The 14,445-nt window shown below is 38.6% G+C and overlaps 1 protein-coding gene and 1 non-coding gene across 2 annotated transcripts; one reads left to right on the top strand and one right to left on the bottom strand.

Moving 5' to 3' along the window:
* The first annotated feature begins 11,438 nt into the window (after positions 1-11,438).
* Positions 11,439-11,907, top strand: LOC108105765. The gene is made up of 2 exons (XM_017212485.2): positions 11,439-11,658; positions 11,718-11,907. The coding sequence occupies exons 1-2, from the start codon at positions 11,523-11,525 to the stop codon at positions 11,813-11,815; spliced, it is 234 nt and encodes a 77-aa protein (XP_017067974.2). The 5' UTR covers positions 11,439-11,522; the 3' UTR covers positions 11,816-11,907.
* Positions 11,908-14,222: 2,315 nt separating this feature from the next.
* On the bottom strand, positions 14,223-14,294 carry Trnaq-cug. The gene has a single exon. It is a non-coding gene; the product is annotated as a tRNA-Gln (tRNA).
* Between the last annotated feature and the right edge of the window lie 151 nt (positions 14,295-14,445).

Raw genomic sequence — 14,445 nt, forward strand, 5'->3', positions numbered from 1 at the left:
ATTTCGTGTATCTTTAAAATGGCCTCAGGGAGTGATGGGTACAACTCGCTGGCAGCTCTCATTATTGGCGATTATTCAACTGTTTATTTTATGGCTTTCTCATTACATTCTCCTTAGCTGTTGGCCGTGCAAATTGGCAACGTCATCGCCATCATAATCGAGCTATTAGCCAGAAAGAGAGAAGGCTTCTTATTTACATTTCATGCTTCTCAATTTTATTGGCAGTTTGGGTCAATTGTCTGGCGAGCGAAATCGTTTTTCTGTTTCTTTGTTGGAGATTCTCGAAAGTAATTAATACCCGAAATCTTGACTTTTGATTCGTTTTTAAACTTTTGTTCTTCACATCCCACATTTGCTTCTTGTTCCCCCAGAAATTACGTGCATGCAAGCCATTCATTTTGGCAAATGGAAATGCCATTTTGTTTATTATTGCTATTTGTATCATTTTTTTCGATTCTCTTGGCTTGCAATCAATAGAATATCGAGCACAAAGGCAGCTGCCAACTGGCAACTGACCTGAAAATGTGTCCAAAACTCGATTAAGTAAATCGTAGCAGTGGGTTGGAGGTTGGGGCATACTTATTTGTGGCTATCTTTTGTAGAACGTGACACAGCTGCAACAATTGATTAGGCATACGACCCGTTGAACCCTGTTAACTCTGACCGCTGCACTAGACAACAATACCAAAAATTCCTATCTCTTTCATTTTTTCGGTGTTTTGTTTTGCTGCAGACATTTTTATAGCTCCCAAATTGGTAACAGTCAACTGGGTGGGTGAAGATGTCAGTGGCAGTCCACTTGGAATGGAGGAGCTGTGGTTCTTCTTCCACTATCCCCACCATCTGGGTAATTGCTGACTGACATTTGTGGTTTTCTTATAACCGTTTCGAGGCGCTGGGCCTCTGCGATGCTAACACTTTAAGTACAAGGAACCAAAGAGCAATATCAGTTCTAGGAACTGATACGGCATTAGGCATTAAATAATATGAATGGCAAGAAACTAAAAAGCAATATCGGATGTTTCAGCATACAGAGAAAAAATAGAAATTCCAGAAATTATATCTTTTTCTTCCGTGTACTTGAATTAATTGATGTAACAACTTAATTACGCATGCCTGAAGACTAACTTAACTTAAAGGGAATACAAAGAAAGTGAAATCTCATTTTGAGTCAATGAAGGGTAAATTTTCATCGTCACACCTTGGAAGGGCAAGGGTCGCCATGGAGTTTGCCAGAAGCCAAGTAGAAAATTTTCCATTTGTGGCAAAAGCGCAAATTGCATTAGGGCAAAAGTTTTCCTTTCAGCTTGAACGATTTTGTCAGCATCTTCTCTTGCTTGCCCCATTTCCCTCGCCACCCCATTCCATTTGCCTAATTACACCAATGCGGCAACATCATTAAAAAACTTGCAACGCTTTTTTGATTAACACCATTAAAACCATACATTTTGAGTTTATAGGCGAGCGTCATTCTATATATTGTGACACATATTTCGGGAATCGTGTCAATTACTTGAGCGCTTCTTTTTTCAACAGAATAACAATTTCCGCCAATGACGAAGATCAAAAACGCACAGAGAGAGCCTACGCCCACGCTTGAGTTATCATATCACAAGTATGATGTCGCCATTCAATAAATATAACATTTTAAATGAAAATGTTTATTTTTGCACTACCAATTTGTGATTGCAGTCGCCAGACGTGTTTGCTAGCAAAATACTCTATTTCTGCCAAGGAATGTTGATTTAAGACGTTCAAAGTAGTTTTTAATTAACTAAGTTATTCTAAAATTTATAATAACTTTTAAATATAAATAGTTACTGTTGCTTTTGTATGATTTTCATTCAATTTTATTTATAAAGTTAAATGTTAAGCTGAATCAGCCTTCTGGTTTCTCACACAAAGATCATCTGACAGTCGACTACCAATCGCTTAATCATGACACTTCTGTCTGTCATTGCAACGCTTTTGTATCTCTCTTTGTGGCTTTTCATAATGAAAATTAGTTTGTTCATGCGTAATTTTTATAAACTGTCGTCATCAATAGAAAAACCCCGCTCGCCACCTAAAAGCCAGCGGCTCGTTAACTTGCCCCGGCTTGCCTTGGAAATGCACTTAGGCTTCGCTTTTTGTTATTTGTTTTGTATACATTTTTCAATTAGCTGCAATTTGCCGATCTCGGCGGCAGCTGCCCGAGAAAGAACATTTGCCAAAATTGATGACGCCTCGGAGCAACCTCTCTTTTTTCTTTTATTTTTTTTGGACTTTTGGGTTGGCAAAAGTTGAAGCTCGTAAATTAAAAAGAAAAGGGTTACGCTCTGACCGCTCATCCTCGGGATTGCTGATGGATTACAAATTAGGTTAAAACTGATGCGGGCTGCATTGTCGAGGAGACTTGGTAAGTCTGATTAAATATGCAAGCCAAGTGGGAATTGGAATCGTGGGGAATTTTTGGGTTTTGATTTTGATTTTGTTTTCTTTGGTGGCTGTGTCCAGGGCCTAAATGGAAATCGAAACACGCGTCAACACTTTGCGGCCCGTGGTCAGTGGGTGGTGATGATTTCGGTCTTTCTTATTTTCTTTTTTTTTGGAATTTTTTCTTTGTTTTCAGCTTAATGAAATGCATGAGATTTCGGCTGTCTGCTGATATCTTTGGCGCTAAAGTGTTGCGAACATTTCTGGCTACCAGATTGGCATACATAATTAACAATTGCACTCGGGGCGTGCTCTCTAGGTTGATGTTAACATATTTGATGGCATTCGGGGACTTGTTCTGCCCCCGGGTGCATTGACACTTTTTATTTTCGGGGATTTCCCGTCCATGGATAAACGAAATCTGACTACAGATATGCGTAATGAATGAGAAGAACATGTACATCACATGCATTATGCTCGCCTTGGGAAATTTACTCTGAAGACATTCAACTGCTCGCAAATTGTGCTTGGGGAGTTCATAAATCTTTCATTTTGTTTAACTACTTGCTTTGTTCAGAAACTTGGAAGCAACTTAGAAGGAAAGTTATTTAAAAGGAATAGTTTAAGATAACTATTTCAAAGAAATCAATATACTATGACTGACAGAATTTAAATAAATGTTTTTTATAACTCAACACAAATAATGAACAGATCCACTTTGGAGCACTACACTGTTTGTGGAATTCCCTGGTCAGTTTCGTGATGTTATTGATTTTATTTTATGTACTTCAAAGCTTTTTATAAAATAGTTCTCCATGTCGGACACTAAATTAACATGTGAATAAAAATGCACTATCTGGATTAATTTAAATGTTAATTTTGTATTCATATCACTTTGCGATAGCACATTTGAAATAATTATCAATTTTTCGTTGGCACAGTTTTCGCATATCACCAAAGCGCGTGTAATATATATCTATATATGCATTCGATTTTATATATGCTATCACGATCACGATATTCTAGGCATTTAAAGCGTCACGAGTGGCTGCGTTAAATAAATCGACGTCATAGATCAGTGTGCGAACTTTTATTATATTTTTTGTGGTCGTTTTGCCGTTTTTGTGGGTTTTTTTTATTTTTATTGAAAATTGAAAGTGTGTTATAAACACTCACACACACACATATACACACACGTTCGGAGTGACAAATGCAAGCACCAACACATACGCAGGGGAGATGAAAATCAAAACAGCAACAAAAGTTGTTGATGCCGCCAAAAAGTAAACGACCTTTAACGCCAATAAAAACACACACCAAAACAGCGGCACAAAACGGCGGTGTAACGGCGTGAAGAGAGGCAAGTGGCAGCGGTATTGTCGACTCCTTGCCGCAATCTGCTGCCGTTGGATCCGTTAAGAAACGCGGTCAGCGCCCAGAAATATAATTTATGCGTAACGAGTTCACGCGCCTACAAAACTTGGTGCACCTTAAGTAATCCGTTTACTGGCCAATTCTGCCTTCAAATTGATTTTTTATCCGTCAGAGACAACCGCACGCGTCGAACGCACAAAGCGAACTGAACCGAAAAGCGTTTTCGGAGGAGTCTCCAGCTAGCGGCAGCAACAGCAGCAGCAGTAACCGCAACAGCAACAAGAGCAGCAACAGCGACAGCAGCAACATATATCGCAGCTCGCCAGCAACATAAAGGAATGTTGCCAAAGTGCCTGAAACTGCGTCACTCCTTTGGCTTCCTTTTGGTTTAAAATTTCTTTTGCTGAATGAAAACAGATATAACCCTGTAATTTGCATATTAAATCGTTCCTAGAACATTTTTGAAAACATTAAAATAGATAATATTATTTTTTATATTTTATTTGTCTAACAAAATCAAATTGGAAAACCCACAAACTTTATATCCGTATGAAACCCTAAGAAAAAACATTTTTTTGAATATGATTTTAAATTCAGAATAAAAAAGAATGACTATGCAAACTAATTCCTCATTTTGAATACAAAATATGTAAAAGAAGTCAGTATTTTATCATAATAATACATAATATTGGATGCATAAACAGATCTTACTTTAATTTTCTTTGTGTCTATCCCGAAATGTTGCAGAGATTGCGCAGTAAAGGCATATTTGTATTGCCTAACCTGTTCAGTTCCGGTGGCAGTTGCTGTGGCAGTGGCACTACCAGTGGCTGTTGTTGCTCGTAAATGCTGCCAAGTCCTTCAGAGAACCTGACTGGGAGAACTGCTTAATGCAAGATTTACGCCGGCATTCATTGAGTGGCCATAAACACCTGTTGCTGCGTTGCTTTTGCTCCTGCCGGAGTCTGCTTGTCGCTTTTCCGACATTTGCTACATCTGTTGGCTACAAAGAAAACTTTTTTATGACCCACTGCGAAAAAGAGGAAACTTTTCTTTTATTTTTAGTCATTCTAAAGCGGCTTATGTGAAACTAGAAAATTGTATTATTGTTGGGTAATTTATTTGTTCTGCTTTTGTTATTATTGCCAGCCGCTGGAAATATTTCCCAGATTTTCTATTCTTTTTTGGTTTTGTTAAAGCCTAATGGAGGTCGGAAAAAGTTCAATTGTCGGGCAAAGCCGCCAAAAAATGTGTAAATTGTCAAAAAGTCAAAGGGGGAAAAAACTGTCATTTGTTAATTGAAAAGCATTTAGTTCGGAATGTTTTTGTGGTCAATGTGTGTAAATTTAAGATTGGCATGTTTTTAGTTAGTGTAATTATTAGAAAATTGCTTGTGCGAACATTATTTTCAATTAGCCAATGATGTCATGCATTTCTTTTTTAATTTTACATAATTATCTTAAATTTATATTCATTTCGTTTGCAATTAGAAGATTTATTGGGTCATCTCGCAGGGCATTAGCATATTATCTCGATAAATCTAATGTAAGAATTCAAAAATCGAAATTAAACTCTTTCTCCACCGACAATGAGCCAGTGGCCGCTTTTTTCCCTTTCATTTGCAAATTTTCACATTTCGCTGACGGCTCATAACTTGCAGCCATGAACGGACTGAGAAAGGGGTTGGCCGAGCGCATTATGCATAAATTCCCGTTAATTAAAAGCGCCACAAAGTGCACCAGATAGCCGTGGAATGGGCCAGAGAAATAGATATGGGACAGGAGATGGAGAGGATCTGGTCCTGGTAATGCAGGCCCAATATAAAATATGCGTGTCGGTAATTTGAGGAATGCAACAGAGGACCAAAGGCCCCGTAAATTTTCAAGAGCTTGTAATGCTGAGAACCCACTGCCCCTCCTTTTATGTCTCCTATCCTCCACCAACCATTCCTTCAGTGAACTCGGCCAACCCAAACGGAAGCGGAAGTTGCAGCAAATGGCGTATGAGAATGAGTGTGTGTGTGTGAAAGTGCTAGTCCGGGATATAGCACATTAGGAACAGAGGGGGTGTTTTGGGTGAAAGGAGGGCCGTTCTTGCCCAACTGTCCTCGTAACAAGAGTCCTGACCAAGCACACACAAACAGGATAACGACGATAACTACAACAGGGAACCTTTCATGTTGAAGGGGGCCTTTTGAGAGCAAAATATTTACACATACTAAATCAGGAGAAAGTCCTCGTGAGCATTAGAATGATGTGTGTGTGTAATGACCTTGTCAGGATGTTTGTCCTGTGCACTTTTTGCCGAGTTGGGTCCACCCTAAAGGACTGGTCAGACATTTACCCACAATTATGCAATTAGGAAAACAGAATTTCAACTTAAACTTAATCGAGGTGGCTATAAAAATTTTGTTCTTTTTGAGGTTGCTGTTAAGGTCGCCCGTGGTTTGACAAATTATCCCAAGGGAACGCCACTCATTTTGCATATTTTTCACTAGCAGCCATTCATTCGCCATAATAAACTATTCATTAGCATTGAAAAAACTGCCAAATGCAGAAAAGCGCGCATTTAACCCATAATTCATCAACATTTCAATGGGCCAAGGAAATTCAATGTGTGCTTTTGAAATTATCATAAATTAGACAAGGCTACAAAAAGGGGATGGAAAATGAAATGATCGATTGACCAATTAACAAGCGGCTTTAATATAAAAATTTCATTTAAAAAACGAGGTCATTAAAAATGTTAGTTTTCACTTGCTGAAATTTTGAATTAAGGCCAAAACATGGGATGTTCGCTTTATTAAAAATGTTGGCCATAACTAAGCCAAATTTTGTCGGAATATGGAGTGTCAAATCTTTTTGAGTTTATTATTCAATTCCCAAATAAAAAAAGCATTCACAGTTTAAAATGTAAATTTTTGGCCATTTTTAGCAAAATTAGATGATGCTAACCCTTTTCTAAAACTCAAAATTTGGTCCATCCTGATTTTTCGCCGTAAAAGTGAAGCTTTATCATATATTTATTTCAGATAATTCAATATAATTAAATCTAGGATTTTTTCGTATATCGTTTTCCTGTCATAAGCATCAAGCGAAATATATTTTCCCATCAACACTAGCTTAGTTCTGGTTCATTTGGGAAATATGGGATCAATGTCCAAACAATAAACATGCAGCATAAGTCAGCAGGCAACATTTGAACCTACTCCCATGCTCTTTTCCTTACTCACATCGACCTACTTACGAACCCTGGCACATTGATGGCTAGGATGGAAAATATCCAAGACGGGAGCATTTAGCTCTCATTCGTTATGTGTGTGTGACAGTTGACTGCGGACCTTGGGATGGGGAAAGGGAAATGCCCATGGAGAAAGCGAGAAGTGAAACCGAAGACAACCGAGATGAGCATGGAGCACACAAAATTGCATGTCGAGTGCTGCATAAAACTCGAATTACAGCAAATTTGTGGATATCGCTTGCCAACCAAAAAGGTTCCCATTCTAAGTTGTGAAGGATGTGAAGGAAACCCAACCAAGCGTTCAAATGCATTTCGTTTTTATTTGACAAATACTTTATGGCATAATCTGGGACAAAACAAAGTCAACATCCAATACAATAAACTGGTTAGATAAACGACAGTTCAGTGAATTTAAGAAATAGAAACCAAAAATCAACGTTTTGAAGTAAAAACATTATTTTACATTCATGCTAATAAATAATTTCTTGCTGTAATATGAGATTGTAACTAATTTAGTAATCTTATTTTTAAAAACCTTTACCTTACCTTTACCAGGTTCCACTGTTCGTCACAGTTTGCTGACCATTGAACTTTCCTGTCTCACGTTTGTTGCTTTTCGCACAGCAAAAGATAAACAAGCTGCATTGTCAGAGACAATTAAAACTGTAAAGTAACACCGAGGACGAGTGGTGTCCCAACATTTCTGACATTTTAATTGCCCCCGAAAAATGTGAAGGGCCCGCGACAAGGACACAAGGATCCTCTACGTCCTGCGAATCAAGTGACAGCGACCACATAATTTGCGGCTCTCGCTTGACTTTAATTGCATTTGGCATTATTCGACGAAACTTAATTTAAACAATTACAGGGTCAGGCGCGGGCTCAATCCGCAAAGAGCTTGTTGGACGGGCAGGGCTGGCAGTTGGGGTAATGCATTCGCAGACGCCATAAAATGCAAATTCCTGTTGATCCTGTTTGGCGATGCCAATGCATGTGCTCGCTGCACCCTGCCATTTAGCCGGGTTAAATGGGGACGCTGGATGCTGTCCTGTCTGCCAGGATGGCCGGGTGCCCTGGTGCCCGGTTGCCTTGTCATGTCTGCTGTGCGCCAATTTTCATGCCTTCCTCGAGCAGCGTTCCTGGCGCGCTTTAGCACAAACCAATCTAAGGATGTTGTCAAGCTCGCAATCCCACTGCGCCTTCAAATGGGCAAAATGGGGGCGGTCGAGGCTCTGACCCCAGCCTGCTGCTCCACTGGGCCGTAGCACAAATATTTGATTTGAATTTTCGTTTTTAGTTTTTTCACTTAACTCTACAGTACATTAGAATCGGGGATTGACAAGATGTTATTTTATAAAGTTGATAAAAAATAATATTACGAAGTATGAGCCTAGAGATGTGTAAAAAAGAATAGGTTTGGATAGGTATAAAACGTTTTTGAAGTAATTTTTTGTGAATATTTTAGATATTTTCATATTTCCCCCGAGTTTGTGGCCTCATTTTTCTCTCTGCACATTTTTAATACAGCTTAATTCAGCTTTGCAACTATATTGAAACTGGCTCGACATAATCCCCAAGTATTTTAGCGCTGGCATTGCACCTTTGACCCCCATTTGCACAACCAGTGCATACTGCGCCCCCTGCGAACAACTCATCAAAGTGCCATTACTTTTACCCCTAGCAAATCCGACAAGGGCAGAGGCGATGTGTTGTCACCAGTTGGAGCTCCGAGCCTTAGATAAATATGCAAATAGACTGCATGCCAGTCGAATGAAGCCCGTATCTTCCCGCCAGATACCATTTTTCCACCCACAATTTTCACTGGTTAGAATTAAGTATACGACATGTTTTTTCACATAAAGTGCGATTAGTCCGGAACTCTTGAATTGAGCCACGCAATGAATTGTCTAGATTTCGTATCGAGGCACATATTCATAAATCAAATGCCAATGAACAAGCTCATTAGACGGGCCGAGTTCATTGACCGACACACGCGCCTTGGACTAGAAAACTTTTGACTGGTTTGGTTTTACCCTTTTGTGGATGGTCCAAATGGCGGCCCAAAAAGTAGGCAACACAACACAATTTTTATCGGGCCCACGCACGTCAAGGTCCGGGTCCATGCCACACCCACTCCGACTCCCACTTTTCCCGTGTTATATTATATATGTCCCTCCATTTCTATATCTCTATTGGTTTTTTGTTTGCTCTGCCCTTGTGGTTTATTTATTTATATACTTTTTTTTTTAATTTACTTCTCCTGTTCGTTTGGTTAGGTTTAGTTTTTGGGCTTCGATGTTTGTGGGAGGAGTCCCATAATTCAAAATGAAAATAAATGTTGGTAAGACATATATTTGAGCGTTTTACATGTAGATTGCCTACGGCTGCATAAATTGTGTGACACAACTGAAGTTTATATTTATTATTTGGTGCGAGGTAACGATATTTTCTAAACCTGAAAGACAGTAGAAACAGCTTATACATGCAGATTTTCATGTCTCTGATTATTCAAGTCTTGACATGGCCATATTGTGATTTTCATTAAGATGTCTTGCAGATACCAGAGGAATATGTCTCTGGGAATTTATTCACTCTCTGCAGCTTAATAATGGCTAAAAGAAGGTACCAAAGGACTTGTGGTTTTTATAAATAGATGTTTCTTATTTACTTTATAATTTAAAAGCAAATGTTTGTTAAGTAGCCTTAACCTAAATACAATTTATAACTTTAAAGGTTTCTTTTAAACAAAATCACTTTATACCTATGCAGCCAAATAAACAACAGCTCTTGAAGGGATATATGTGAATCTACCCAACTCATATTTAGGTTAACTGAAAGTTGTTATCTTCTTATAAACTATTCCCATCACCATGAAAAGCAATCGTTTGAGTATCCTCTGACCCGACGCATTCCATTCCTGTCTTGTTTCGTTTTCTATTTTTTTCGTGTACGTGCTGCGTGTTCTGTCGTCCTTGAGGAGGCTCAACTTTAAGCAAGTCAAGCCAAAAAAAAAAGAAAATCTGCCAAATCATAGGCCATTTCAATTTAAATGTCCCCGAGAACAGTCCACGCCACCACCTCGTCCATTATCCTTCTCCACATTTTCCCCCACACTTGGCGGTTGGAGTCCCTATGCTTAATGTGCTTCCTGTTGTTGACGATACCAAATCGTGAAATTTCTGCTGGCTGCTCGTTTTCCTAAGCCCCGAGCCAAATTTACCCCCTGCCTTTGTCCAGTTGGCTTCGGGTGACATGTCAAACACGCAACTTGGGATTTCTTCAGTGTCTCCTCTGGTCGTCTTCACCATCGCAGCAAATATTGATTATTATTATGGTTGGCCAGAGACTACCGCGGATTTGGTAAGGAGCTTAGGAACTGGCCTTTTGGCCATTGACCTTGCCCTAAGACGAACCTCTGACATCCTGGCCCAAATGAGGCGGCAATTTTTCCACACTTTGCCGGCGTTTTTCCAGTGGGCGTTAATTTGTTGATAAATTGCCGCACATTGTTGGCCCTTTAAAGGTTTTTATTTTCGGGATACCAAATCCTCTGGCTGGGATAGTAAGTTTTTATGGCTGTATTAAATTTGTCACAATGATAAGCGCGATAAAAAAGCTAATTAATTTAACTTGGGATTCAGTTGGCCACAAAATCTCATTAGAATATATAGAAAAATGTGCCTGGCATGTTTACTATTTGATGTGCAGATTACTGTTGTCCAGTGGGTAGTGAAATATCTTATCCAAAATTCAGCTTTAAGCTAAGAAGATTAAATAAATTAAATTAAAAATTACTTCGAACATTGTTTTAACTTACAAAACTACTTAGGTACTCTCATTAGGTTTTCCCTGAAATAATATGAATGCTTTTCATTTTTCAATCCTTTCTGTCTACTCATAAAAGCCAAAGTTGTGCACTCGAATAAAAGTTTTCATACAAAAAAAACTCCAACAAATATTTATTCATACATGTGCATTCACTTACAAGCACTTAAAAGCGGCCACAGCGAAAAATTGCAGCATTCATTTTTTATGAAAATTGTTATATTGGGTTTTTTGTTATTGTACTTCGGTTCGTTTTTTCGGTCACCCTGCATATTTGTTTTTGTGGATACGCTTCATAATTCTTTATCGGCGCGATTTATCAAATCCCAAAAAAAGAAGAAAGTATATGCAATCTGAAATCCGATGAAATGCAATTGTTGGGCAAGGAAACCTGCAGTAAAATGTTTTCTTTATGCAAAGTAAATGGACAAGTTGGCTTCATTGCTGAGAATATTGTCCAACGTGCTTGGTCAAAGTTCAATGCGACAATTCTTGGCAAGAATGTTAACAAAGATGGGAATCTTTTCTAGAATCAAGTAAGGGTAGAATATAGTATCATTACGGGTAGAATCTATATCATTCATACTTCTTTCACAAGCTGACCAGTTAGAAATTCATTGTTTAAAATATTGTACAAAATTTGTTAGCCTTTTTGTATAAAAGGAATTATGAGTACAAAAGTTGGTAAAAGAAATCGGCGTTCGCGGAAGAATGGCCCTAAGTTCACGAGGTCGCTGAAGGATCTGTTGGTTAGTCTGGATATTTATGGTAGCACGGACTGGCTTGAGTACGTTAATAAAATTAGTAAGTAAGGTTAGATATTCTATTTGATGTTCTCAATACCTATATGTATATAAACCCAGCGGAAATGAAAGCTGCGGCTCTTAAGTCTGAGCAGCAAGGTACTAAAGAGCTCGAAGTAAGAAAAGATCGTGAAAAGGCCAATCTTGCTTCACAATAAGCCTTCAGATGACAAGCACACAAAAAAGCTTAAACGTATGGAACCTAAAAAGAATGTGCTGAAGCCAGAGTTAGAGATTGAAGTTTCCACAAAGGAAAAACAAACTTACAGAACCTTGGGCAACGTTTTCTCAATACTTTTTGATCAAGGACCGATTGAGCAACTCACTAGCCTTGTATTTATTATACTTACAACGATAAAATCGGTGTTCCCTAGCGATAATGGTATGCCCAGCACTGAATGTGTGCCTCAAATGTTTGGACTTCCGCCATCTATCGACCAGCCGATAACCGTGATTTTAGATAGAATGGCGACATTGTGTTGCAATCCACAGAAAAGTCCACTAGGTTCCCATTTATCTTCAGAACAAGTACCAAACAAAGATCATTATAGTGTCGCCCCTTATCAGTGAAGCACATTTATCGTAATAGAATACGCAGACTAGACTGATGATATTTGGTGAACTTTAAGGTGATTAACCCAGAGAGATCCTGAGAGGTGTGAATCAAGTCTATACCTTGTCTTGAAATAAGATAATTTTGTGGATATATTTGTATTTTCCACTACTTAGCTAAGCTAAATAAACTCAATAAACTTAACATAAAGTTTTACGACTCTTTTAGCTTGGAAAATGTTTAATGTTTGAACTCGAGGCTACTTGATTTGATAATGAGTTTCCCATCACTTGAATCAAATGACTTCAAGTAGCCGCCACTCAGCTAAAAATCAATTTCCTTTGAAAGCTATAAATCCACTTGGATATCATGGGCAACTGTCGCGTAGAGACACTAGTGATTAAATTTAATAAACCATGTGATGTTTGACCTATTCCGAGTTTAATGGGCAACGCGAATGCTCGCAATTTATTGCATCATGTGGAAGATGTGAGTGGGGAGGAGGAAAGCCATAACAATCGCACCTCGCCACATTAAATGCAATCAAAAAGATTTTCGGTGAGTTTTATGTGTGAGCGAATCAACGAAGCGCATTAAATAAACGCCACGAGACGAATCTCGTTTAGTTTAACGTTAACAGTTTTCCACCTAACCTGGCCCAAACTAACCGCACTCCCCTCACAGTTATCTCCAAAACAAGTTCACCGAAAGGGGTTAAGAAAAGCTGCTGGAAAATGTTCGTCTTTGTTGCTTGTCTGGCTTATCGCTGACAGCTTCAGTTTGTCTGGGACAGCTCAAGAGCTAAATTATTAAAATTTGACAAGTGAACTGGAGGAGCAGAGGAGTGGAGCTGCTGGTCAAGTGGCCAGCTCTCCAATTTAGCCAATCCAATTAATTAGCTTTTGACAGGGCGACACTCGTGGTATGAAATTAAAGCCAAACGTTGTAGCAATTGTTACGCAATTTGTCAAATATCGATTATTGATTAAGGTTTCCGACGGCTGCTATTATTAGCATCCAGTGTTTGATGCCTTGTTCTCCTTGTAGGGGTTCTGTTATTGGTGAACCCCAGGTCAAAGGTCAATAGGGCGAATAATTGATTAAAGGTTTTGGGCAAACTGCGTGGAAGGCAAAATTTTGCAAAATTATAAATGGATTTTCAGGACGGTAACCAAAGAAATGATTTAGTGACACAACATAAAAGTTAGTTCATATTAAAGAGTGCTTTTGACCATTCATCCATCTTTGAATCAATGAGTCTCTTTAAGTTCAACCTTTCCATTGCCGTATTTCTATTACCCATGTTTTTCAACCACTTTAACTGCTACCCAGAGATAGAAACTAACTGGCCACTCTGCTGGCTGGTTAAACACTCATAATGGCAAGCTTAGTGTCAGCTAAAGTCAAGTAGAATCTCCGGACTGCTGATAGTCTCTATTTCACTGGGTGCGAGTTGCCGCCATGTTTCCCTCGAAAAACTTTAAGCTGACAAATTATTCAAAACAATGTTGTTGGGTCCAAAGTTGGCAGCCAAAGTGGCTAATGAAAGAGAGCTCCACATTTTCAATTGTTTGGCTTTCAGGCATTTCGTATCTTTCAGCGCGAAATGAGTTGCCACTTTTTATGGCCAATGCCGTTTTATTGGAGACCCAAAACTATTCGCTGCAGTTAAAGCTAAAAGGAAATAACAGAAGCTGTAACTGAAACTGAATCTGAAACGCAGACAAGCCCTCATACATATGCAAATGCAGTTGTCTGTGTTCGGTTGGCTGCGATTGTTGGGTTTGTTTGATTGTTCGTTGAAGCCTTGTTGTTAAATTGAAACAGAAAATTCCGTGGCCAAAGACAGACGTTGCGGATTTTGTCGGTCAATTCTAGGAATGCACTCGGCCAACAATGATTTTTTTAAACTTATTCTTATTTTAAACTGCAATTAAGGAAAAACAAATATTAATTTAAACTTAAAAATAAAAACCTATATAAAAAAAGTAAATAAAAAAATTAAGTCACTAAGGTTCTACCGAGATTTGAACTCGGATCGCTGGATTCAGAGTCCAAAGTGCTAACCATTACACCATAGAACCAGGTGAAAGCCTGATAAAAAGTTTCACCTCTGAAATCAGGGATCGCTAAAGAGAATAAAAGAGCTTTTATCGCATTTTTATATTAATATCAAGGAAAATCAGATATTAATCAGTTGTGGCAAGAGAAATAAAAGTACGAAGGTAAATTATG

Source organism: Drosophila eugracilis, unplaced genomic scaffold, assembly GCF_018153835.1.
Source record: "Drosophila eugracilis isolate 14026-0451.02 unplaced genomic scaffold, ASM1815383v1 contig_353, whole genome shotgun sequence".
In the NCBI taxonomy this organism is placed as follows: Eukaryota; Metazoa; Arthropoda; class Insecta; order Diptera; family Drosophilidae; genus Drosophila; species Drosophila eugracilis.

Coding starts and splice junctions, on each gene's coding strand:
- LOC108105765 (XM_017212485.2), top strand. CDS start 11,523: ATGAGTACAAAAGTTGGTAAAAGAAATCGGCGTTCGCGGAAGAATGGC. Junction 11,659..11,717: donor TGAGTACGTTAATAAAATTA/GTAAGTAAGGTT, acceptor ATATAAACCCAG/CGGAAATGAAAGCTGCGGCT.